A 23,567-nucleotide genomic window follows, 5' to 3' on the forward strand; every position below is an offset into this window, starting at 1 on the left:
TTAGTATCAATGCCATATCATATCTAAATACCCCTTCAAATAAACCATGCATTATATTACTATACAAATTATTATAAACATGAAAATTGTTCAATTGATGCCAAATGCATTTTTCTTTTATACCTAATTTTTGTTGTAAATGCACGTTATAATCTTGTTCTAGCCTTATACGATCTACATTCTCATGTGTTTGGTTTTCGGTTACTCGGTAATTTGTTGCAGAGAAACTTTCATGTAAACCCAGTATAGAATGTAAACCTAAGTTGTCACCTAGAAGCGACACAAGTATGAAATACACTGTTTTTGTTTCTTCTTTAGTATTAATGCCAAGACCATCACTTTCTAACACCTTTATTTCATGCAGTAGAGATGCAAATGTGCGCTCATTTCCACATAAAACTCTATCATCGCTATAGAAAATTGAAGCCAAAAATAAAATATCAAGTCTATTAATAAATGATGGTGGTATGGTTGCAATAGTATAGTACACAGCTCTTATTTTATAAATGCTGGCTTTACTTCCTAAAGGGTTTCCCGGTTGGAAGTCATCAAAATACAAGACTATTAGTAAAATAAGTTTATGCGGGTACGTTTTAGAATATTTTGATATATGGAGCCATGCACTACATTTTGTAAAGGACTTTTGTTTTCATCAAAATTTCGAAGTAAGTCATTTTGATAAGTAACTATCGTATCATATACATTAGGTATTTCTAAAAAGTATTTTATATCTTCAAAATATTTTAATCTTTTATATTCTGTATCATGATTTAAAAACGGATTTTCAATTAGTGTAATCATCTTATATAAGAAACAAATATCGTTACTTGTTAAAATATTTCCACAAACAACTTATGATTTTTTAAAAACATCAATAATAGGCAAATACAATGTATGATTCATACCTATAATACGTTGAATACTACTTCTTCGCAAAGACAAATCATCATACAATTTGGATATAAACAGTTGTAAAGCATAAAATGTTTAAACAAGGAATCAGTATTGTGCTCTCTGTTGAGCGCTTCTTTTGTTTGAAAATCATTTTTGGCATCATCTTTCACATTATTTATATTATCTCTTGCATTTAATAAGTTTGCTGTAATTTTTGAACTAAAAACTGAAGTACAAGTAGATGTATTAGAAGAATTGTTTGATTTAGTCGAATGTTTTTGTAAGTAATGGCGTTTGAAAGAGTATTTTGTATGATAAACTCTACAACAATCATTATAAGGACATTGAAAATAATCTGCATTCTTGTGCATAAACTCTAAATGAGTTATATGTATACTTATCTACTAACAAAAATCTCTGAACACAATATACACACTTCACTATATGGGAACTATTTTATACAATATATAAAATTATTTCTACAATTTTGACAAAACGTCGTGTATGTATGGAGGTACCTTATATTCGTTTAGGTGAATTCCATATAGTCCTTTTTGCAACAATACATATAAATGTTCTGATTGTACTGGATAAGATATATTTAAAGCGTGAAATATTTTAAACAAAATATCGAACGCCTTTTTACCGCTTTTAAAATGCCAACGAATTTATTTTCCAAAATAATATAGTGGTCGGTTGTTGTGGCAATTATTGGCCCAACAATTTTCATGTAAAGTTGGAGAGATAATTGCTTCCGACAACATTGTAAAAGCTGACCACTAATAACTTTCACTTTGATAAATTTTCACTGTTTCCTTATTACATCCCCATGAAAGCAACAAGTTTTCAGTAGAACTGCACACTTCCACAGTTTGTCCCTCATTACTGTTACCGGTCATTTTTACGCACTATGCACGTAACGCACATGTGTTACAAACGTGTTAGGAACGACGCGGTTTATCCCCACTTAAATTAGATAGAGCCAATCCGTACATAAATATGTACGAAATTCACTTGTGTAAAATATACGATATTCTTAATTTTAGAATTATATTTAAATTGAAGATATAACTTTAATTTATTTGAGGTTTTGAAATTCATTCGAAGAAGTATTCTTATTTCCTTAACGTAAGAAAACGTGTATTCAATTCAAATATATTATACTTAAATTTAGTATAATGTTGAGGAATATTTCTTTCTTATTTAAAATACATTCATATTTTTAATACAATTAAATATTTTTGTTTCAAATATATGATGTCTTGAATTAAATATATCATTTTGAGAAAACTTAAATATTTGAAGTTAGATTAGATTTTTATGTGTGTAAATGACGTTCAAAAATTCCATTATTTGTTATCAGCCTTAACGGGTGAAGTTTGACAAGTAATTGCGAGTTTAGATATTACCAATGCAAGCTATGAAGTTGCGTGGCATCTAGTTTGCAGTCGATATAACAACCCTCGTATATTAGTGCAAAATCACATCAAGGCACTTTCTAATATTGAAAGAATTACTTCCGTCAACTCGAATGTAATACAGACTTTAATTGATAACATTCGCAAACATTTACGTGCATTAAACACATTAAAGGAACCCACCGATAAGTGGGACACATTAATTATATATTTAGTTTCCACTAAATTATATTTTGAATCAAACCGTGAATGGGAACATAAAAAAATACAGATTAATAAACCCACATTAGATGATTTATTGGATTGCTTAAAAGGTAGACCTGATTTATTAGAATTAGTTGAAGATAATGCGCCGTCTAAATCGTTAGTTAAACCTCAGTCAGGTACTAATGCTAGATCATTTAGATCTCTTATTTAATTTTGTACGAATCGGTCGTGTTGTGTGTGCTCCCGATAAAATCATAAATCTGAGTGATTGAACGGTTATATAAAACAATAACATTTATTTAGTTTTACCCTTAAACATGTCCTCTACGAGACTGTTAAGAAATAGACTGAATAATCCAAAAACTAAAATAGCTGACGTGAAGTCGAAAGTGAACACGAGTTATATTGAAATAGTTTCCGATAAGGAAGATGTGTGCGAGTTAAAAACGACGGATTTAGTATTGGATTTAAGAGATAAACTAGCTAAACTGACTTTCGAGAACTACCAGTTGAAGGAGGTAAAAGACTAGCTCATTGCGACGTTAAAAAAAAATTGAAACCCAAAATTTTCTATGTGGAATCAGGACTGATAAAACGTCATAAATAAAAAAATACAATTCCCAGGAAGTGGGTTGGGCGCCACTTATTTGAATCAAGCTCAAATAAGAAAGCTTTGTTGATATTAGGACAAGTCCCGATTCCAAACACAAAAAGAATGAGACAACAACAAAAACCCGCGTATTTAAGGCCGTTGGACAGGGTAACAAAACAACAACAAAAATATTCAAGATAAAAAGATATTTAGGTTAACGATAGGTAAAGATAATTTTATTATTCGCAATCGGTGCTACAAATGTTTCGACAGCCTAGCTGTCTTCTTCAGGCACGACTAAAACCGTAAAGAAAAGGTCAATGATGAACATTAAATTAAAATCAAATGACAAGTATATTACCGTCAGATATGTGGGAACCTTGTGAGATCTACATATAGGCAATGTTGAAACAGTTTTCTTAAAGTTTTACAATCAAATAACAACAAAATAGTGAACATGTATCGGGTTATACTTTTAGAAATGGATGGTTACAAAATTCATATCAGTCTCTTAATAAATCTTAAATAAGGATAAAACAAAAAATTAAAAGGGTAAACAATCTACGAACAACATAAACTTACAATTTTTAACGAGAACTCGAACTTATAAGATTTGTTTGTCCGTTATAAAGATGGCTGAGCGAAAACCCCGTTGTTGTTTTTATATATTTTATTTTATTATTCGAGAATATACGCTTCGTCGGCGATTGTTGGCTAAATTCTTTATTAAACTACAAATATTTTATAGATGTTAGAACATAATTTAATTGTTTCAAAAAACTTACAATTAATAGAATTTTTCCAGAAGTAAGAGCTTGAGTACAAAACCAGGTGTCCATAGTCCGTAGTAAAAGAGGATTGAGAGATTGAGAGGAAATGATGTGGTGTTCGGTATACAAAATCATGTCTTAGAGTGGCGCAAGCGCAAATTACAGGTCGAGAGAGGCAGCAGTCATGTGGAAGAAGGACGGGAGATTCTTTAACGTAGATTCTAACAGTTACATAAATTTCAAAAAATGTCTTTGCGGTTTAACATCTATGATATCATTCATTATTAGATCTTTTTATCATTCAAGTGTTTAGATATGTAGAACTCTTCATAGAAGTCCAGTTCCTTGGATTTCTTTAAGTTTTTTAGAAGAGTGACGTTGTTTAGATTTGTGTTATGTTTGAATTCGTTTAAATGTTTGAAAACTGCCGATGTATTTTTAATTTTATGTTCCTTAAGGCGGGTTTTTAGGTTTCTCTCTGTTTGGCCTATGTAAAATTTATCGCAATTTTCGCAGTTTATCTTATAAACACCGCCCAACTCTTCTTTGTTAAATTTATGTTTGTTGTTAATTAAGTAAGAACTTAATTTGTTATTTGAAATAAAGGCCGGGCAGATGTCAAATTTTTGTAGATTGAGTTTCATTTTAAATTGAGCGGATGGTATGAAAGGTAATGTTATGAATTTAGGTCTCTGTCTGTAATTGGGAAAAATAATGTTATTAATGTGTGAAGAGTGTGTCTTATTGTAAATATCCTGCATTTGTTGAATAGTGTAGCCGTTGTTTAAGCCGATGGCAACAATTTTTCTGATCTCCTTAGCAAAGTCCAACTCATTAAGGGGAACATGTTCCAGTCTGTCAAAAAAGAATCACATACTAGCTTTTTTATGTTGCGAGCAATTATATGAGTTGGAGGGGATGATAGTATCAGTCGTAGTTGTCTTTCTAAAAATGTCGAAATCCAGTTTGTTATTTTGAATATTTCTTTTTATGGTTAGGTCCAGAAAATTGAGACCCAGGTCATTTTCGACTTCCGTAGTGAATTTAATTTTTGAAATACTATCAAAAATGGAGTTCAGTGCTCTAAGTTTAGCCTTATTTCCGTCGTAAACAACAAAAACATCATCCACATAGCGACAGTAAAATGATATGTCAGAAGTGAAGAGCTCGTAAGGGTTAGAAAAAAGTTGACTCTCGAAATGGTTAACGTAAATGTCCGATAATATGCCGGATATTGGAGAACCCATTGGAAGTCCGTCTGTCATTCTGTAATATTTGTCATCAAAAATAAATCATTTTCTCAAATTTAATGATAGAATTAACAACTTGTTAGTATTATCGTATTTTCGAGTGATATACCTGCTCGTGAAGATTAGGTATGGAGAAGGGTGTGGGTCAAATATTGGTATGGTCTTGTTGAAAAAAAACGTTACATTCGGATCCACCTAATATACTGATTTATTTCCGAATTTTGTGTAGAAATTTCACTTTGAGTTAGATTAATTTACGTTTAAACTAGTGAGAATTTCCCAAATGTCGGATTAGATATGGAGAAGGGTGTGGGTCAAATATTGGTATGGTCTTGTTGAAAAAAAAGCGTTACATTCGGATCTACCTAAATTACTGATTTATTTCCGAATTTTGTGTAGAAATTAGATTTTGAGTTAGGTTAATTAACATTTAGACAACTGCGAAATCCCGAAATGTCGGGTCGGGTTCGGAGTAGGGGGAGGGTAAACACACGAGCAGGCGGATGGTTAATAAACGCGTTTTAGCACGTTTTAGTTATTATGCGTCGAGAACCAAAGGGTGTTTCACCCGAAAATATGCATTATAAGACTAAAAAGTTGTTAATTCTTTCATTAAATTTGAGAAAATGATTTATTTTTACTTACATTATTCGTGTTGGGCACGTGGATATGGAACAAATTATTTATCGGCCCAATTTTAACCATTGTGTTGTGAAAAATACGTCGTAAGCATGGTTCGTGACGTCACAAATTGTGACGTCACGTCGAAATTTCAAACTCATTTTTCGGTAAGTTCTTCACTTTTCCGCACTTTTTTTTAATTTTTAACGGCTTATTTGAGCGACTTCACACCGGTAAAAAAAAATTGGCGATTTTTAAGCGACATGTCTATTCTTCAATTTTTCCATAATTTTTAGACAAATCTACTTATGAAATAGATAAGGATGCAGATATCATTAAAACAGCATGAAATCTCTTAAATTCAACGTTTTGTTTGGGATGAATGAATAAAGGGAACAAAAGAGAAAGAAAGGTTCCACTGGCAACTACAAAGACCCATAAGTTGCGGGTGTTAATTGTTACCTTAATTAACACCCCTCGTTCATATGGGTCTAACCTGGTTATTTTTTGAATGGGTTTTTTAGAATGGAATACATCGGTACATTTATGGGGGTCATCTGTTCGTTAAGTAGTTGTACATTCGGGGTTAGATATTGGTGTTTTGATATTTCGAACATCTCTAGCAATTCAAGATGTTGTCCTTTATTTTTCTTGTGTAGTAATTTAGTATTTTTGTTTATATCAAAGTCAAGTCCATTAAAAATTAGATGTTTCCCGAAAGCTGAGTTTTGTCTTGTTAGGTGTTCTCTGATTCTTGTGCTTAAACGTCTTCCCGTTTCCCCAATGTAGCTGGCTCCACATGTATTACAAGTTATTTGATATACTCCGTTGTCGTTTAGTATATCAATGATATCTTTATTATTTTTAAGAGAATTCCCTTAGTATAAAATCTTTCTTTTATAAATATATATATATATATATAAAGTGATAATGGATTACTAATACTCTAATTACTAAAATAATAGATACAAGAAAATCAAAATACAAAATTGATATAATTTACTCTTAATGAGATACTTGCACTTTTTTGCTAGAACACAGAAATTCAAAGTTAGGCTCAATGTCTGAGAGTTTAAGTCTTAAATCAAGTTCTGGATTTAATCTGTTTCTGTATTTATCCTTCAAGTAAGTATATATGGAAAATTCTTTCTCACATAGATATGTTGTGCAAAAAGGTAATAAAACTTTGATAGCTTTTTTCTGACAAAATAGCGTATTCATTTCCAATACTGAGCCAAATGAGTCCATTAAAGAGTGGTTTTTAAAAATCGCTTTTAAGGAGCTATTAGAGGATAACTCAATAAGTTTTTCTTTTTGCAATAAACGTAGAGAGATCTCCAAATTTAGATCTTTTTGGAAAGGACTACATATCCAATTATATGGTAGAGATATAGTGCCTCTATTAGGGAAGTATTCGTCAAATGTTAATTGAAGATATTTGAGATGTTCACATATATTTGTTTTAATGTTTTCATCAAGTTTAACTGAATTTTCGGATAAAAAGCTGCTGAGAGAACTAAAACATTCGTAAAAGTTGTTGTTCCAGGATAGGATAATGGATTAAAAAACGACAATCAATTAATCATTCCAATATTTCGATTCTATATTGAATCTTCTTCAGGGAGTGAACTTACTACAAAATATCAAGTCAAAACTCTCAAATTACATAAAAGTACAAAAGTAACTCACGATTGTAAAGAAACCGGTATATAAAAAACTTATTTACATTCCGGGTTTAACTGAAAAGCTGATAAAAATGTTCAAAAATCATTGCAATCTTGAAAATACTAAAATAGTGGAGCATTATCCACGAAAATCTCAATCTATATTTACTAACCTTAAGGATCCAACACCCTTACCTTACAAATCTGGGATTGTTTACAGTATTTCATGTGGTGGTTGCGGTGGTTGCTATGTGGGACAAACTTCTCAATGGTTGAAAAAGAGAATCAGCAAACATAGAAGTGACATACGTTGTAATAAGAGATCTTGTGCTCTTGCACAACATAGTTTAGATAATGGTCATCTTCGATTTTGATAACACTAAAGTTTTAGATGTGAGTAATAATTACCACAACAGAATTTTTTTGGAGATGTTCCACATAGCAATTACCAGTGATACTGTGAACTATAGAACTGATATAGATTCTTTAAGTAACATTTATGCTTTGATTTTTGATTTTTGTAAAAATAAATTTAAGAATTCTGATGTATCGTTGGTTGGGTAGTTGGGTTGTTGTTTTGGTTGCATAACCTTGATTTTAACTTTCGCGCACTTTTCGGTTCACGAATAGTTGCCGTTTCACTTTTTGTTTCATTACGCTCACATGTTTGGTTGGGTTAATACGTTATGGTTGTAACGGCGTGGTTTTGTTTTTTATATGAAGAAAAATTAAGACGTAATACTTTTGTATTTAACTTTTGCCCGGTTTCTTTACAATCCTGAGTTACTTTTGTACTTTTATGTAATTTGAGAGTTTTGACTTGATATTTTGTAGTAAGTTCACTCCCTGAAGAAGATTCAATATAGAATCGAAATATTGGAATGATTAATTGATTGTCGTTTTTTAATCCATTATCCTATCCTGGAACAATAACTTTTACGTGTCGCTAACGGGATAAACAAATATCTCCTTCTAAAACATTCGTACTCACTCATCTGCAGACATTGGATCCAAAAGTTAAACTTTTTTAGCAAGGATTCACTTCTATCATGCACACCGAAGATGGTGACACCTGTGCCTTGCAGTGACAAATTTAATTCATTTAATTTACAAAATATATCAGCTAAATATGCAAGCTTTTGCAGCCAAAGAATATCAGATAGACAAGAAGATAAATGAAATGGATGTTCAGTAAGAAATGCTTGAACTTCAGATTTTAACTCAAACAAGCGTGTCAAAACTTTTCCACGGGAAAGCCATCTAACTTCCGTGTGAAGTAATAAAGAAACATGAACGCTACCAAAGTCTTCACAAAGCGCCTGAAATAGACAGGAATTAGTAGATCGCGATTTTATAAAGTTTACAATTTTTACAGCATCACTTAAACTAGTAGATAGTTCAGTGGGTATACGCTTACATGCCAATGCTTGTCTATGTATACAGCAATGTGTTCATTCAATTGTTTCGTTGATCTAATTAAGAGTTTATTGTATACAATAATCTGTCTATAATTCTACAATTCTTTACATTATTAATAATATATTATTTTCACCCTCTACCCTCTTCCTCCATTTCCACACCCTCGGCTCCTCGGCCCACTCATCCCCTCATCCATCCCTTTGTCTCCTCACCCCCACAACCATTCTCATCCATCGTTTCCCCTCTCCCCCCTTTCCTAAGATCTGCCCTCGGTCCAACTCCTCCTCCCTCAACTCACTGCACCCATTCAACATATGTTCCATCGTTTCCCATTACTCCCTGCATAGCCTACACCACCTCTCCTCTTCGGCCATCCAGTATCTGTTAGCTCTCTCCTCGTTTCCACAACGGAACCAAGCCACCAACTTCTTCCCTTCCTCATCTCCTTCCAATAACAGGTATCTAGGCAGCTCCTCCGTAATTATGTCCCTGTACCTTTCCTTATACCTTCCCTCTTTTATTTGTGTCCTTTTTTCCTGTCTCTGCACATCTCGGTCCCTATCTCTCAACTCCCTGCACATCACCCCCTCGATCTCTTTTCCCTCCCATCTCCAGTTTTCTGTTCTTTTTCTCCCACCCTTACAAAACTTCATCATCCTTGTCTTCCCCACATTCACTTTCAGCCCCTTCCCCCTAAAATATCTTTCCGATGCCTTTATCATATCCTTCATCTCAGCCGCTTCTCTCGCCATGACCACGATGTCAACCGCGTATGCTAACATATGCACCTTTCTACCTCCCACCACCAACCCTCCCATTTGCCCCTTCCCCAATCTATCCTCCAGGTCCGCCGTATACAGTGCAAACAGACTTGGGCTCAGCGGACATCCTTGCCTCAGTCCCTTCTTCGTCCAGAACACGTCGCTCACCTTATCTCCCACTTTTATCCTAGCCATAGTCGCCATGTATATTTCCTTCACTCTCGCAATTAGGTGTTCCGTGATTCTCCTCCTTCCCATCTCCTCCCACAACTTTCCCCTATTCACCTTATCAAAAGCCGCCTTTAAATTTATAAACGGCGTACAATTTCCCTCCCTTCTTATCCAGCTCTCTATCTGCCAGATGCTTCAACACGTACACGTTGTCGATTGCTCCCCTTCCCTTCCGGAAGCCTGCCTGCCCATCCGGCAAAATTCCCCCCAACTCCATCTCCTCCTCCAGTCTTCCCAGCAGTATCTTCGTGTATACCTTGTATGCCGAGTCTAGTAAGTTAATTCCCCTGTAGCTCTCTACCCTTCTCTTATTATCCTTGTTATATACTGGGCAAATTACCCCCACTTTCCATCCCTCCGGAATCCCACCCCCTCTCCATACGCTATTCATCCCCTCCAACAACTTCACTCTCACCACCTTTGATGCTTCCAACTGTGGAAAATTTTAGAATGAATTAAACGAAGCTAGGGTAATCCCTGGTTGCGTGGAACATATCGCAGCGACAACCGATAACCAGTACGACTCGAACCAGCGAGGTGTAACGTTGTTCGAAACGCATCGCACCCCTACTTTATTATATGTTTTATTTTCTGTTGTTTCCATATAAAGTTACTTTGTTGTGTTTTAAAGAGTAAATAAGTAAGCTTTTATATGAACCGTGGTGAGTTTTATTGAACTATTTCGACATTTTGGTACCGAAACCAGGGAAGCTTACGGAAATTTACGGAGCGAAGTGACGTGTGTGTAGAGAACAAAGAAAAATCAACGATGGATTTAGCTGTAAGAAAGACAACACGTGCTCAGTTAACCAAGCTGATAAATCAATCGAAAGATATAATCACGCGGCAATTAAATAGTGATATTGTTGATGAAATCGACGTATTACTAGCGAAAATAAAAGCGGTTCAGATAAATTTAGAAAACGTAAACGAGAGATTGGCGCCTACGTTTGCAGAAGATCAAATGGAAGCGGAGTGCGAAAAAATCATAGAGTACAATGAACAAGCGATAGACGCCGTAGCAAGGTTGCAGTGCTGCCGTCGGAAGGCTGACATCAGCGCCGTTAGCGGAGAAACGACTACCCAGGCGCCCAGTCCAGCTAGAAGCGGGATATCTCCAGTGATTGGTATACAAACAACCGTTAAAAATACGGCAAGGTTACCGAAACTAGAATTAAAGAAATTCAACGGTGATATCGCGACGTGGCCAGAATTCTGGGAACAATTTAAACAATCGGTTCATGGTAGCGAATTAGATGTCGTAAGCAAGTTTGCTTATTTAAAATCTTATTTAACGGGACGTGCGACGGCCACTATTGCTGGGTTGACGTCGAGTGGAGCTTCTTACGTAAACGCGGTAGAACTTTTGAAAGCGGAATTCGGAAACTCGCAACGTATCGTCGATTCATACGTTGAAACATTAACGGATATCGCGCCGGTAAAATACGAAACGGACATTACCGGGCTTCGAAAGCTATTTAATACAGCGTCAACAATAACAAAATCTTTAGCGACACTAGGAATAGCGCCGGAACAATACGGACTCCTAGTAAAATCAATAATATTTAAAGCGTTACCGTATAAAATGCGAGTGAAATTTAATAAGGACAAATTTACGGAACATTTCAATAACGAACACGAGAATAGCGACGATTCGGTTTCGGTTACCGGTGATTCAACTCAAAGCGCGGATTATAACAAAGAGTTGACAAATTTACTTCAGTTTATAAAAATTGAACTTTGTTCATTAGAACAAGCGGAGTACGTGACAACCGTACCAGGCAAGGACCGTAATAAAACCGATAATCAAAAATCTAAACAAGGTCACGGGTACGCGAAAAATAAAGACAATTATACTGTGGCGGGTTTGTTAACGGAAGTAAAGAACGTGTGTTTCTTCTGCAAGTCGTTAGATCATACAACACCAAATTGCAACGGATCCTTGTCGATAACACAGAAAGAGGACAAACTCAAAGCCGATAGACGATGTTACAGATGTACAAAACCAAAGCATCTATCAAAGGAGTGCAAAACTAATATCAAGTGCAGAACATGCCTCCAGCGACATGCAACGACACACACACAACATACTCAAAACAACATGCGGTTACTGGGCTTAGCCCATTGCCGCTCCAATCACTCTCTATCATCTGTACTTGCCCTCTTAGCCTTCCCCCGAAGGGAGAAGTTACCATCCCTGCCACGTGGAGGCGGGGCCCCACGCACCAGGAAACCACTGCCCTAACAACTCGAACTATACTACAACTAAGACCAACGCAGGACAACATTTAACAGCTTCACACCATCCCGCCCAGACACACCATGAACATCGCACCGTCGCACCAGCCGCAGCTCCCGGAGCATCCGGCCCAGCCACAGCACCTCGCCCCAAACACGCCTCCCCCCACCGCTCTCCGCGGGCGCACACCCACCAGCCACGCAGCACTCATGGTTCCCGAAGGCCCACCCTCTTGCCGCCCCGATCCCCACAGCGTTTATAGCTCATAGGAGACCCCGGCGACAGAGGGGAAAGCGCAGCGTAGCCAGCGAGCAGCCCCACCAGATCGCAGGGCAGGAAAGGACGTTGTCAGGACAGCACCGCCTCCAGGCTTTCCGCCCCGATGACCAACCGCCAGTCACCAGGTCCAATGTCCATCACACACTGCATCACCAATCTAGTCACACTTATACTACAAAAATTTATACCTACTTGTTTATACACATACTTAATATTTTATGTTACAGGATCCCGAGACAACGAGCCAGGATACCCAGCCCCCGAAGGACCAAGGATCATACAGCAATGTTTTATACTAACTCTTATTCCTGTTCCAGATCCCCAGAGCAGCCATCCCAGAAGGACCGAGCCGCCGCAGGACCACCTCACCGGAGGAGCCAGCCCAGACTTCCAAACTGATAAGTAGTAGTCACTACCTGTTCATTTAGAAACCGAAAACTGAACGAATGAAAACCGAAACTTTACTAAAGATATGAGTAAAAGTCTTATTTAGCGTCCTCGAAATAATGAAAACTTGCAATAAACACTTTTGCTATATTTTTTCTTGAATTAAAGAACTTAATGAAAGAGTCGAAATGAAACACAAAACTTGAACTGAACTCTCTGTATTCTCGAAGAAGACTGTGTATTTTTGAAAACAAGTTTCGGAGGTCTAAAAATAAATCGCTCGATGAACCTCAAAAGGAAAGAAACATTATTACTTAATATTACTATGTACACAACTTAAATCTAACTATATACATCAATAAATGTCACTAAAAGAAATAAAATTTATTTGAATTGAAACCTTAAACATTCCGCCCGCCTTGCCGAACGGTCGGCAACTTATAAAACAAAAATTATAGAAAACGAATAGCGGGTATAGAAGGAAATCTGTTTACTGTCTACCTACACAGACTTGAAATGAAAACAAATTGAACAGAACATAACTTCAAAAGATAATTAGTTTTGTTTACGTTAAATAATGAATGAAATTGAAAACTATCTTCAAGTTAAAGAAGATACATACTAAACTGTAATGAAACAAATAAATTGGAAATAAACTTGAAACAAATACAAAATGACAATTTTTTTTTTTTATAATCAATTATCAACTGGAAGTACACTTAGTTTAATTATAGGACGAATCAAGGTAGTAGATGGAGTTTTTATTGTTGCCACTCGAACGTGACCATCAACCCCAGGATGAAGTTCAACAATTCTTGCAAGCATCCATTTAGATGGAGGTAGTCGTTCATCCTTTACTAACACCAATTCTCCCACGATAGGTATATTTTGTTCATCAAACCATTTAGTCCTTACATTTACAGATTGCAAGTAAAATTTTTGCCATTGTAGCCGCTACGATCACGTCATCGATCGATGACGGTGACCACATGTTCGGACGAGTCCATGAAGAACACAACAGAAGTAGTTGGACCGTTAAAGTGTTCGTATGTGTTTTTCCAGTTCTTGTATTTTTTCGTTAAATAAATCTGTGAATAAACAGCGAGACTTTTAGTACTTCACCATTTTGTCCAAAAGTCCTCAACCATGCGGCGAAGCAGTTGCCACCGGTTTAGTCGATTAATATTTTCTGTTAAAATTGAAGGCTCCGGAACAACTGTTAATGCTTCTCCGATCAGAAAATGAGCTGGTGTTAGAACTTCGTAGCTATTTGGGTCATCAGACATTGCACTCAGAGGACGTGAATTTAAAACCGCCTCAATTTGAATTAGAACTGTGCTAAACTCCTCGTAAGTGAGTAACGATGATCCAACTACTTTCCGAAGGTGAGTCTTTACTGATTTAATGCCAGCCTCCCACTTGCCACCAAAATGGGGAGACGCTGGAGAGTTGAATTTCCAACTTGTACCATCACCAATCAGCAAATTGGCCATTCTTCTAAACTCTCCAGATGCAGCTGAGAATAAAGACCTTAATTCACGGTCCGCTCCAACCAAATTACTACCGCAATCACTGTACAAGCAGTTGCATATCCCACGACGACCAGTAAAACGCTTGTAGGCAGCAATAAATCCGGAAGTTGAATAGTCAGTAGCAACCTCGAGGTGAATAGCGGAACTTACTAGGCAAACAAAAAGAATTAGATAGCTTTTATACGTCTTACCGGAACGTCCACGGATTGTGCGGAGAAAGAAAGGCCCTGCATAGTCTACTCCAGTGTGCAAGAAGGGTCTGGATGGCGTTATTCTCGGAGAAGGAAGCTGACCCATTAATTGGCGTGTAGTTTCCGCTCGTTGTTTGGCGCAGATCATGCACTGATGGATGAACTTTCGAACTGGCACACGACCGCCAATGATCCAAAATTGACGTCGCAAGGAAGACAATGTCAGTTGAGTGCCTCCATGCAACGTCAATCGATGATGACAATCGATGATGAGGGTGGTAAGTCTTGAATCACGAGGAAGAATGATAGGATGCTTTTCGTCAAAGTCCAAGTTGGAGAAACGAAGACGACCTGTCACTCGTAGAAATCCATCACCATCTATAAAAGGTACTAAACGAAATAACGGGCTTGATCGGTGAAGAGAACGTCCTTCTTTAATTGTGGTAAGTTCATTTCCGAACGCGCTAAGCTGGCACTCGCGCACCCAAAACATTAATGCGTTTTTGATCTCACTGGGTGATAGAATGTATGGAAAAAAGTCAAATTTAGATCTGTTAAAAATTCGTCTGCACCAGGCAGTAACTCTCAAAAGTTTATTTAAAGAAGAAAACCTATATTTTAAGTCCCAATCATTGCCGGACTGAGTTGTTGCGTGTGAAGTTGGCTTCAAACGCAGCTCACGATTCACATCAGTTGATGGTGATGGACGAAGAAGAGGCCATTGTGAAGGATGAGCCGATAACCAGGACGGTCCAGACCACCAAGTCGTTTCCCGTTGAAGTAGCTGAATGTTCATCCCTCTTGAAGCGAAGTCAGCTGGATTGTCGTGACCGGGAACATGATGCCATGTCGCTTGAGCCAGGTCCTGAATCTGAACCACTCTATTTCGAACAAAATCCTTCCATTTAGAAGGATGGCTACAAATCCACGACAGGGCAATAGTCGAATCTGTCCAAAGATGAACCGGCAAATGGTGAAGAGCCAAAACAGTCAGAACTTTTTTGACTAACCGAACAAGTAGTACCGCGGCGCACAATTCTAGACCCGGAATTGTAATACTTTTTAGAGGAGCCACTTTAGTTTTTGAGAGAAGAAGAGTAACTCGCACTCGCTCGCGATTAAGGACTCGCAAATAAACAACCGCACCAAACGCACTAACGGACGCGTCCGCGAAACCGTGTACTTCGACCGACTCACTCCCGCCATCAACACCCAACCAACGAGGCACTCGAATTACCGGTGTCTCGCGAAAACTATTGATAAAGGATTTCCAATTTTCCGCTAAATCGTCAGTCAAAAGATCATCCCAATCTAGATTTCGCGTCCAGAGGTGTTGCATTAAAATTTTTGCCGTAATAATGAAAGGGGAAAGCCACCCGAGCGGATCAAACAATTTAGCAATAAACGACAAAACTGAGCGCTTGGTGATTTTGCTATCCGCGTAATCAATATTTAAACGAAACACGAATTCATCTGTCTTATTATTCCATAAAAGACCGAGAGCACGAGGAGTATCTGTACTTTCGATGTTTAATGTGTCCGAAGTAGCGAGAAGATCTGAATGCAAAGAACAGAGTGCTTCAGGCAAATTGGATATCCATTTTCTTGCCTTAAAACATCCGGAAGTTAAAACATTATTAAGTTCGAAGATTAGTTCTTGGACTTGATTGAGATCATTAGCACCGGACAGTATATCGTCGACGTACGTATCGTTTTGAAGTGCGTCTGCACCACGAGGCTGACTATCTGCTTTTTCGATGTACAATTGCCGAATACAACGTATCGCCATGTATGGCGCACAAGAAAGCCCGTAAGTTACGGTAGTTAGTTCGTAACTTTTTAAGTCATCTATTGGATTTTCGCGCCAAATTATGCGTTGAAAAGGTTGATCGTTTTCATGTACGAGAATCTGGCGATACATGTTCTCAATGTCGCAGGCAAATACTATAGGATGACGTCTCCACCTCAACAAAACGTCTACTAACTCATTTTGTATTTTCGGACCGGTATGCAGACAATCATTGAGCGAAACACCCGAAGAAGTTTTTTGCGATCCGTTAAATACGACGCGCAATCGAGTAGTTGAACTGGTTTCCCGAACAACACCATGGTGAGGTAAGTAAAAATGAGGCGCTTCTAAATTTGTTGTAACTTGTTTCATATGATTTAGAGCAAGATATTCAGCGCATGAATTGGCTATATTGCGTTCTAAGGTTTTCGTCGCGAGCAAATCTAATTTCGCTATGATTAAAGGCTTTTTTTGCAACATTGAACGAATTACCCAGTTCGGCAGTTGACTTCCGGAATGGTAAGCGCACTAAAAAACGTCCAGTTTGATCTCGCGAATGAGTTCGAATAAAGTGACTCTCGCAGTCGCGCTCATCATTTGAAAGGCAAGGAGTATTCATAGTATCCTCCTCCTGTTTCCAAAAACACTGAATAAGCTCTAGAAATTCTGTCAATCGAACATTGAAAACCGTAAGCATTTCGAATAGAAGATGATTAATCAGAAATCACACCGGAAAGAATCCACCCGAACTGAGTCTTTTGAGCAATTAAAGTACCGTCACCGTTCCGTCGCACGCCTTCTTGCAACACTTTTGAATATAAACCGACACCGAGAATTAATTCGATTTTTCTGAATGATGTAAATTCTGGATCAGCTAACGGGATATTATTAAATTCTACAGGCAATTGTGTCGAATGTTCTTTGGGTAGATATGCTGTAAGTTTTGGGAGTATCAACGCTTCCTCCGTAAACGATATCAATGAATCAATTACAGAGTACAACCGAACTGAAACAACACCATTCGAAATGCAAGTTTGTTGTGAACCAATTCCAGATATGGGAACATTAGCTGATCTTCGTGAAAGTTTAAGACGCTGTACCAACGATTCGCTTATGAAGGAAATCTCCGAACCCGGATCGATAAGAGCGCGAACAATGATCGTATCATCCCGAGAAGATGAAACTCGAACTAATGCCGTAGCTAGCAAAACTGTAGTGTGAATGTGATGTGAATTAATAATATGACTTGATGTTGTAGGTTGAGTTCTTATCATGTTTGATGTTTGTGGTGTAGATGATTGGGTTGCTTCTGAGTTTGATTGTGTGTTCGTTGTTTGAATGGATCGTATAACTGATGGAGATTCGTGAAGAGTCGTGTGGTGAGGTTTTCGGCAAATACAACATCTCTTTGCAACTCGACATCTTCGATAAGTATGAGGTCCCAAACAATTGAAACAGAGTCCTCGGTTTATGACGAATTCGGCACGTTGTGCAGCTGTTTTCGAGTGATAATTCTGACACGAAGCTATATAATGAACTGCACCACACAATGTACAACCGTTGGAAGGTGTAGATGCGTTATGAGCTTTAATATTGGAAGGCTTAGAAAAGGTTGAAGATATTCTTTTGGAAACTGAATGCTTTTCTATGGCTTCGAGAGTGTAGATACGCCCGATTAGAAATTCCTCAAGTTCTTCGAAAGTCGAGGGATCACGATGGTTCCCGATTGACTTTTCCCAGTCTTTTATAGTTTCTGAATCTAATTTTCTCACGATCATATACACTAGAAGATGATCCCATGAATCCACGGGGCATCCGAGAGATTGTAACGCACTTAGTGCTTCGTTAATTTCGCCTATCAATCGTTTAAGTTCAGAAGCTGATTCCGATTTAATCGAATGCGCGGAAAAAGAATCGGTAAATGAGAGTCAATCAATACGCGCCGATTTTCATATCGTTCGATTAATAGATTCCATGCACGTTGAAAATTAGCACTTTTAACAAGTAAATTTTTTAAGAGTTGTGCCGGTTCTTTAACGAGACTCATTTTTAGGTACTGCAGTTTTTCTACTTCTGAAATATCGTCATTATTGTTCACCATAGAAAAAAATAGATCGCGATATTGAGTCCAATTAGCAAAATTACCGTCAAATATAGGTAAAGAAATCTGCGGCAGATGTCGCGAACCAGATTTTACTCCAACATGCGGAGGATTTGTTTGATTAACAGTGACCGGAGGATTTTCGACCGGAAGATCACCTAACGATCGTCGATCTGATCCCGCTGCGCTTGGAACTGGAGATGGATCCAAAATGTCTAACATAAAGGCTTTAGCGTTTAGATATTCATTTTCACATAAATTAAATATGTCGTCAGTAAAATAAGCTGTGCTAGCGTACTCGATTTGATACGGAATTAATTGTTTGTGAACATCGTTGAAATCGTTCCAATTAGACTCAAGTCGCTCAACTCGACTACGAAGTGTACCGCAACTCCAATTTGCTCGACCGACCTTTTTTAAATTGTCAATTGTTCTTGAAATAAAACCGAAAACTTCATTTTGTCTCTCGAAAAACGGGTTTAGCGATGTCTTGTCACCGGGGTTGGACATGTTGGAAATGTGAATAAAAATATCCAATTTATAAAAATCACACGAAAAAACGAATACTATTAACAAACTCCGTCGTAAATAGTCGTAATCAGCCGTGAATTATTATTGTTATTTGTCGTCATCCGGCTCGAAGGACCAGTAAATGTTCATTTAGAAACCGAAAACTGAACGAATGAAAACCGAAACTTTACTAAAGATATGAGTAAAAGTCTTACTTAGTGTCCTCGAAATAATGAAAACTTGCAATAAACACTTTTGCTATATTTTTTCTTGAATTAAAGAACTTAATGAAAGAGTCGAAATGAAACACAAAACTTGAACTGAACTCTCTGTATTCTCGAAGAAGAATGTGTATTTTTGAAAACAAGTTTCGGAGGTCTAAAAATAAATCGCTCGATGAACCTCAAAAGGAGAGAAACATTATTACTTAATATTACTATGTACACAACTTAAATCTAACTATATACATCAATAAATGTCACTAAAAGAAATAAAATTTATTTGAATTGTGTTCAAAGTTTTTATAATTTAAGTTAATTAGTCGGCCGTTCCGTATTTTATTCGTTATTGTTATTCAGTTGTTCTCACGAGTTGTTGTAGTTGACATAAAAAAGCGTAATAAATCGTTCCGTGTAATTTTCGTTAAAAAGTAGTTTCAATCGTGTTAATACACACGTTCGATAGAAGCACTACGGCTTTTATTTGCTATTCGAAGAGATACTTCTACTTATTCTACAAGAACAGTAAGATTTTTCCTTTTTGACAGTTTTTTTCTAACACCCGCGTTTTTAAGTAACTTTCTATAAGCGTCTCAGATTTTTCCCGCGCCGGTCTCGACTATTTCTTAACATTTTTTGGTCCTTCGAGCCGGATATAACCGGAAGTGCGGAGAGAAGGCCGAGATTTTTTGAGACGTTTTGAGTATTTTTCGATTTTTCATTTTCGTTATTGTGTGTTTACGTTACCATGGCGACCGCTCGTGAAATTGACTTAAACCCGATTTTCGAACGGCAAAATGACATTCACGGGTTAATTTCTCGGACAATAGATAATTTGAAAAAGCTCGCGATCGCTAAACGTACTCGCGGAAACATTCAAAGTCGTTTAGAACGACTTGAGACTAATTGGGATGAGTTTAATAATGCTCATAAATAATTAATTCAGTATCGCGACAAGTATTCGGATAGGATATATTTCACCGAGGACATTTTTTCTGAATGTGAGGAAGCTTATTTCGATGCTAAGGGGACATTGCTTGATTTGTTAAATCCTCTTCCGCTGTCTCCGACCCCGGAAGTTGATACAAAACTAGTTTCAAACGTCAGTCATTCGTCATCGCGTTCGCGTCATTTACCGAAATTTGATCTTCCAACTTTCGACGGTAAATACGCCAATTGGGCTCAATGTCAGGACTTGTGTTCTACGATGGTCAATGACAATGAAGACCTTACCGATGTCGAACGTCTTCAATATTTAAAAATGAGTTTGACCGGTGAACCCGCTCAGTTATTAAAAAACATTTCTGTTACCGGTGATAACTTTTCAAGATCGTGGCAAATATTGATTGACCGGTATGAAAATCGACGGTTATTAATTGAGACTCAATTATCGATTTTATTTTCCGCGCGTGCCGTAAAGAGTGATTCTTCTAGCGAACTTAAACGTCTTGTCGGGGAAATTAAAGAAGCTTTCCGTGCCTTAAAAGTATTGAAGTGTCCGATTCAGCATTGGGACTATATTCTCGTATATTTAATTGTACGAAAATTAGATACAGACGCCGTTAAAGAATGGGAGAGATCGATTGGAAATCATCGCGATCCGTCAACGTTCGATGAGCTTGAGGACTTTCTGATGAACCGTATTCACACCTTGGAAGCTGTCGAAAGTCTTCAATCTAGCCGTAAAGTGCATTCCATTTCAACGGATTCTAAAGTCTCTAGTGTAAAAGCTCATAATGCTTCTTCTCCTGTAAATGGTTGTGTTATGTGCAACTCAGCGCATTACATTTCATCATGTCCGGCTTACCTTTCAAAAAGCCCGGCAGAACGGCAGGATTTTGTGATATCCCGAAAATTATGCTTCAATTGTCTTGGTTCACACACCGTCAACAAATGTCGCGTTTCTAAACGATGTCGTGTTTGTCGCAAATCTCACCATACGTCTCTTCACGACGCGCCACTACGCTCAACTTCAACTAGAATACAATCTTCAGTTGAACCTTCAAAGTCATTAACAGTTTTCGCGCCCATACAAGAACAACCCAGCATCACCGCTAATGACTTAACCGTATCGAATCATCTTTTACATTCGCACCACATTCATGCTCCGGTACTGTTGGCTGCAGCTTTAGTACGGATTGAATCATCGCGTGGACATTCCGTCATCGTTCGAGCCCTTATTGATCAAGGATCCGACGTTTCTTTCATCACCGAGTCACTTGTACAACAGCTTCAACTTCCGCGAAAATCAGCAAGTATTTCAAACGGAATTGTTACAGTTCAATTAAGTTCGCAATTCAATCCATTTCTTTCATTCAACGAAGAAGCGTTAATATTGCCGAAATTAACCGCTTATTTACCTCAAAAATATTCTGCTCAGTTACCGATTGAGCTACTGAATTTACCGTTAGCCGATTCAGATATCTCATCATCAAAAAGAATTGATTTGATTCTTGGTGTGAGTTTATATTCTAAAATTCTTCAAAATGGTGTTAAACGAAGTAGTGAGTTCTTTGATTGCTCAGCAAACCGCGTTTGGATGGATTCTTTCCGGCGTACTGTCGAATCAATCACAATCAAACTTCAACCCGTATGGATTTCAGTGTTCGATAGATCGTGAATTCGCGGATTTAATGCAAAAGTTCTGGACGATAGAAGAAGAATCAAGTACTAAGCCGTGTTTATCTACCGACGAAATTGATTGTGAAAAACATTTCGTCAATTCACATTCGCGTGACAGCTCTGGACGTTTTATTGTTCGTTTACCATTTCGAAAGTCTCCGCGTGAATTGGGAAATTCTTATATGATCGCTGTTAAGACTTTTTCTCGTTCCGAGTTAAGATTCGCGCGGGATGAAAGCTTCAAGACCGCGTATAGCAAATTTATGCGCGAATATCTCGATTTAAATCATATGCGTCCCGTTACAGTGCCAGTCGAATCACCCAACTTCTATCTTCCGCATCACGGGGTGATTCGCGAATCTAGTACGACTAAGATCTGGGATAACGATCTGGATTATCGTTAAACGATTGTCTTCATACTGGTCCGAAACTTCAAAGTGAACTTGTTGATGTTCTTCTAAGGTGGAGACGCCATCCCGTCGCGTTCGCGTGTGACTTAGAGAAAATGTATCGTCAGATTGACGTTCATCAAGATGATTGGCAGTTTCAACGAATCGTCTGGCGTAAAAATCCTTCGGAACCTCTTCAAAGTTACGATCTGACAACGGTAACGTACGGACTTTCATGCGCGCCGTATCTCGCAATTCGTTGTATTCGACAGTTAGCGGAAGAACATGTTGAAGAGCAGCCTCTCGGTTCTTCTGCTCTTTTTCGCGACACTTACGTGGACGATATCATTTCCGGTGCTAATGACATTGATGAAGTTCAAGAATTAATCTTTCAATTAAATCGAGTTTTAACGGCGGGCGGTTTCCTAGCGCGAAAGTGGATTTCAAATGTTTCAGAAGCGCTCGCATATGTTCCTTCAGACCTTCTATCCGATACAGAAACGTTGCGTGTTCAAGATGACAATTCCCCTCGCGCATTGGGTATTCTTTGGAACAATTCGACCGATGACTTTCTATTTTGTTTCAATAATGACGATTTTGACTTCCGAGAACTTACTAAGCGTAAAGTTCTATCATTCATTGCGCGTTTATTCGACCCCCTCGGGTGGCTTTCTCCGATCATTGTAACTGCGAAGATTTTTATGCAAAATTTGTGGACTTGCAATCTCGAATGGGACGAAATCCTTCCACATGACCTTTCTCTTCAATGGAACGAATACGCTAAATCTTTTCAGACCTGTCCGGTAATTCGCATTCCGAGATGGCTTGGAATTACTCGCGATTGTTCTTCGATTGAATTGCACGGGTTCGCGGATGCTTCGACTAGTGCCTTTGGTGCGGTAGTGTATCTTCGCGTTTCAAGAGCTGATGATGTTCGCGTTTCTCTTCTTTTTTCTAAAACGAAAGTGGCACCTCTTAAACGCGTAACCATTCCGCGACTTGAATTGTGCGCCGCCGTGTTGTTAGTTCGGATGATAAAACGCGTTCGGGCAACACTGGATTTCAACGAAGTTCCAATTTTTCTATGGAGCGATTCTACGGTGACACTTTCTTGGATCTGCAGTCATCCTTCAAGATGGAAAGATTTCGTCCGGAATAGAGTAACCGAAATTCAGGAGCTTTCTCATGTTCATTTTCGCTACGTTCCGACGAAAGAAAACCCGGCCGATTTGTCTTCAGTGACGAAACTTGAAGCCGAAACGTTATGGTGGAATGGACCGTCTTGGCTTCGCTCACCACCCTCAGAATGGCCATCTCTTCGGCCCAATTCGGATGCCAAAGAAATTCTAGAAGCACGTTCTATTCATACATCCAACACCGCAACTGCTATGAAAAAAGGATGGGATTTAAAGTTGAAATATTCGTCGTTGAACAAGCTTCTGCGAGTCACTGCTTGGTGTAAGAGATTTTTTCATAAAGTAAA

General features: G+C 37.9%; 5 protein-coding genes across 5 annotated transcripts; 2 read left to right on the plus strand and 3 right to left on the minus strand.

Moving 5' to 3' along the window:
- The first annotated feature begins 10,596 nt into the window (after nt 1–10,596).
- Nucleotides 10,597–12,072, plus strand: LOC139431278 (uncharacterized). The gene has a single exon (XM_071198922.1). The coding sequence runs from the start codon at nt 10,597–10,599 to the stop codon at nt 12,070–12,072; it is 1,476 nt and encodes a 491-aa protein (XP_071055023.1).
- Nucleotides 12,073–13,850: 1,778 nt separating this feature from the next.
- LOC111416825 (uncharacterized) lies at nt 13,851–16,724 on the minus strand. The gene is made up of 2 exons (XM_071198923.1): nt 14,456–16,724; nt 13,851–14,413 (listed from the first exon to the last, which is right to left on the minus strand). Exons 1-2 carry the CDS (start codon nt 16,722–16,724, stop codon nt 13,851–13,853), a joined length of 2,832 nt encoding a protein of 943 aa, XP_071055024.1.
- Nucleotides 16,725–16,957: 233 nt separating this feature from the next.
- On the minus strand, nt 16,958–18,022 carry LOC139431279 (uncharacterized). Its single transcript, XM_071198924.1, has one exon. The coding sequence runs from the start codon at nt 18,020–18,022 to the stop codon at nt 16,958–16,960; it is 1,065 nt and encodes a 354-aa protein (XP_071055025.1).
- An 80-nt stretch (nt 18,023–18,102) lies between these two features.
- LOC139431280 (uncharacterized) lies at nt 18,103–18,855 on the minus strand. Its single transcript, XM_071198925.1, has one exon. It carries the CDS (start codon nt 18,853–18,855, stop codon nt 18,103–18,105), a length of 753 nt encoding a protein of 250 aa, XP_071055026.1.
- Nucleotides 18,856–19,821: 966 nt separating this feature from the next.
- On the plus strand, nt 19,822–21,693 carry LOC139431281 (uncharacterized). Its single transcript, XM_071198926.1, has 2 exons — nt 19,822–19,988; nt 20,043–21,693. Exons 1-2 carry the CDS (start codon nt 19,822–19,824, stop codon nt 21,691–21,693), a joined length of 1,818 nt encoding a protein of 605 aa, XP_071055027.1.
- Nucleotides 21,694–23,567: the final 1,874 nt, after the last annotated feature.

The sequence above is a fragment of the Onthophagus taurus genome, chromosome 8 (genome assembly GCF_036711975.1).
Source record: "Onthophagus taurus isolate NC chromosome 8, IU_Otau_3.0, whole genome shotgun sequence".
Taxonomy (NCBI): Eukaryota; Metazoa; Arthropoda; class Insecta; order Coleoptera; family Scarabaeidae; genus Onthophagus; species Onthophagus taurus.

Coding starts and splice junctions, on each gene's coding strand:
- LOC139431279 (XM_071198924.1), bottom strand. CDS start 18,022: ATGATCGTGAGAAAATTAGATTCAGAAACTATAAAAGACTGGGAAAAG.
- LOC111416825 (XM_071198923.1), bottom strand. CDS start 16,724: ATGTTGCAAAAAAAGCCTTTAATCATAGCGAAATTAGATTTGCTCGCG. Junction 14,414..14,455: donor CACAATCCGTGGACGTTCCG/GTAAGACGTATA, acceptor TTGTTTGCCTAG/TAAGTTCCGCTATTCACCTC.
- LOC139431278 (XM_071198922.1), top strand. CDS start 10,597: ATGGATTTAGCTGTAAGAAAGACAACACGTGCTCAGTTAACCAAGCTG.
- LOC139431281 (XM_071198926.1), top strand. CDS start 19,822: ATGGCGACCGCTCGTGAAATTGACTTAAACCCGATTTTCGAACGGCAA. Junction 19,989..20,042: donor CTTGAGACTAATTGGGATGA/GTTTAATAATGC, acceptor GTATTCGGATAG/GATATATTTCACCGAGGACA.
- LOC139431280 (XM_071198925.1), bottom strand. CDS start 18,855: ATGTCCAACCCCGGTGACAAGACATCGCTAAACCCGTTTTTCGAGAGA.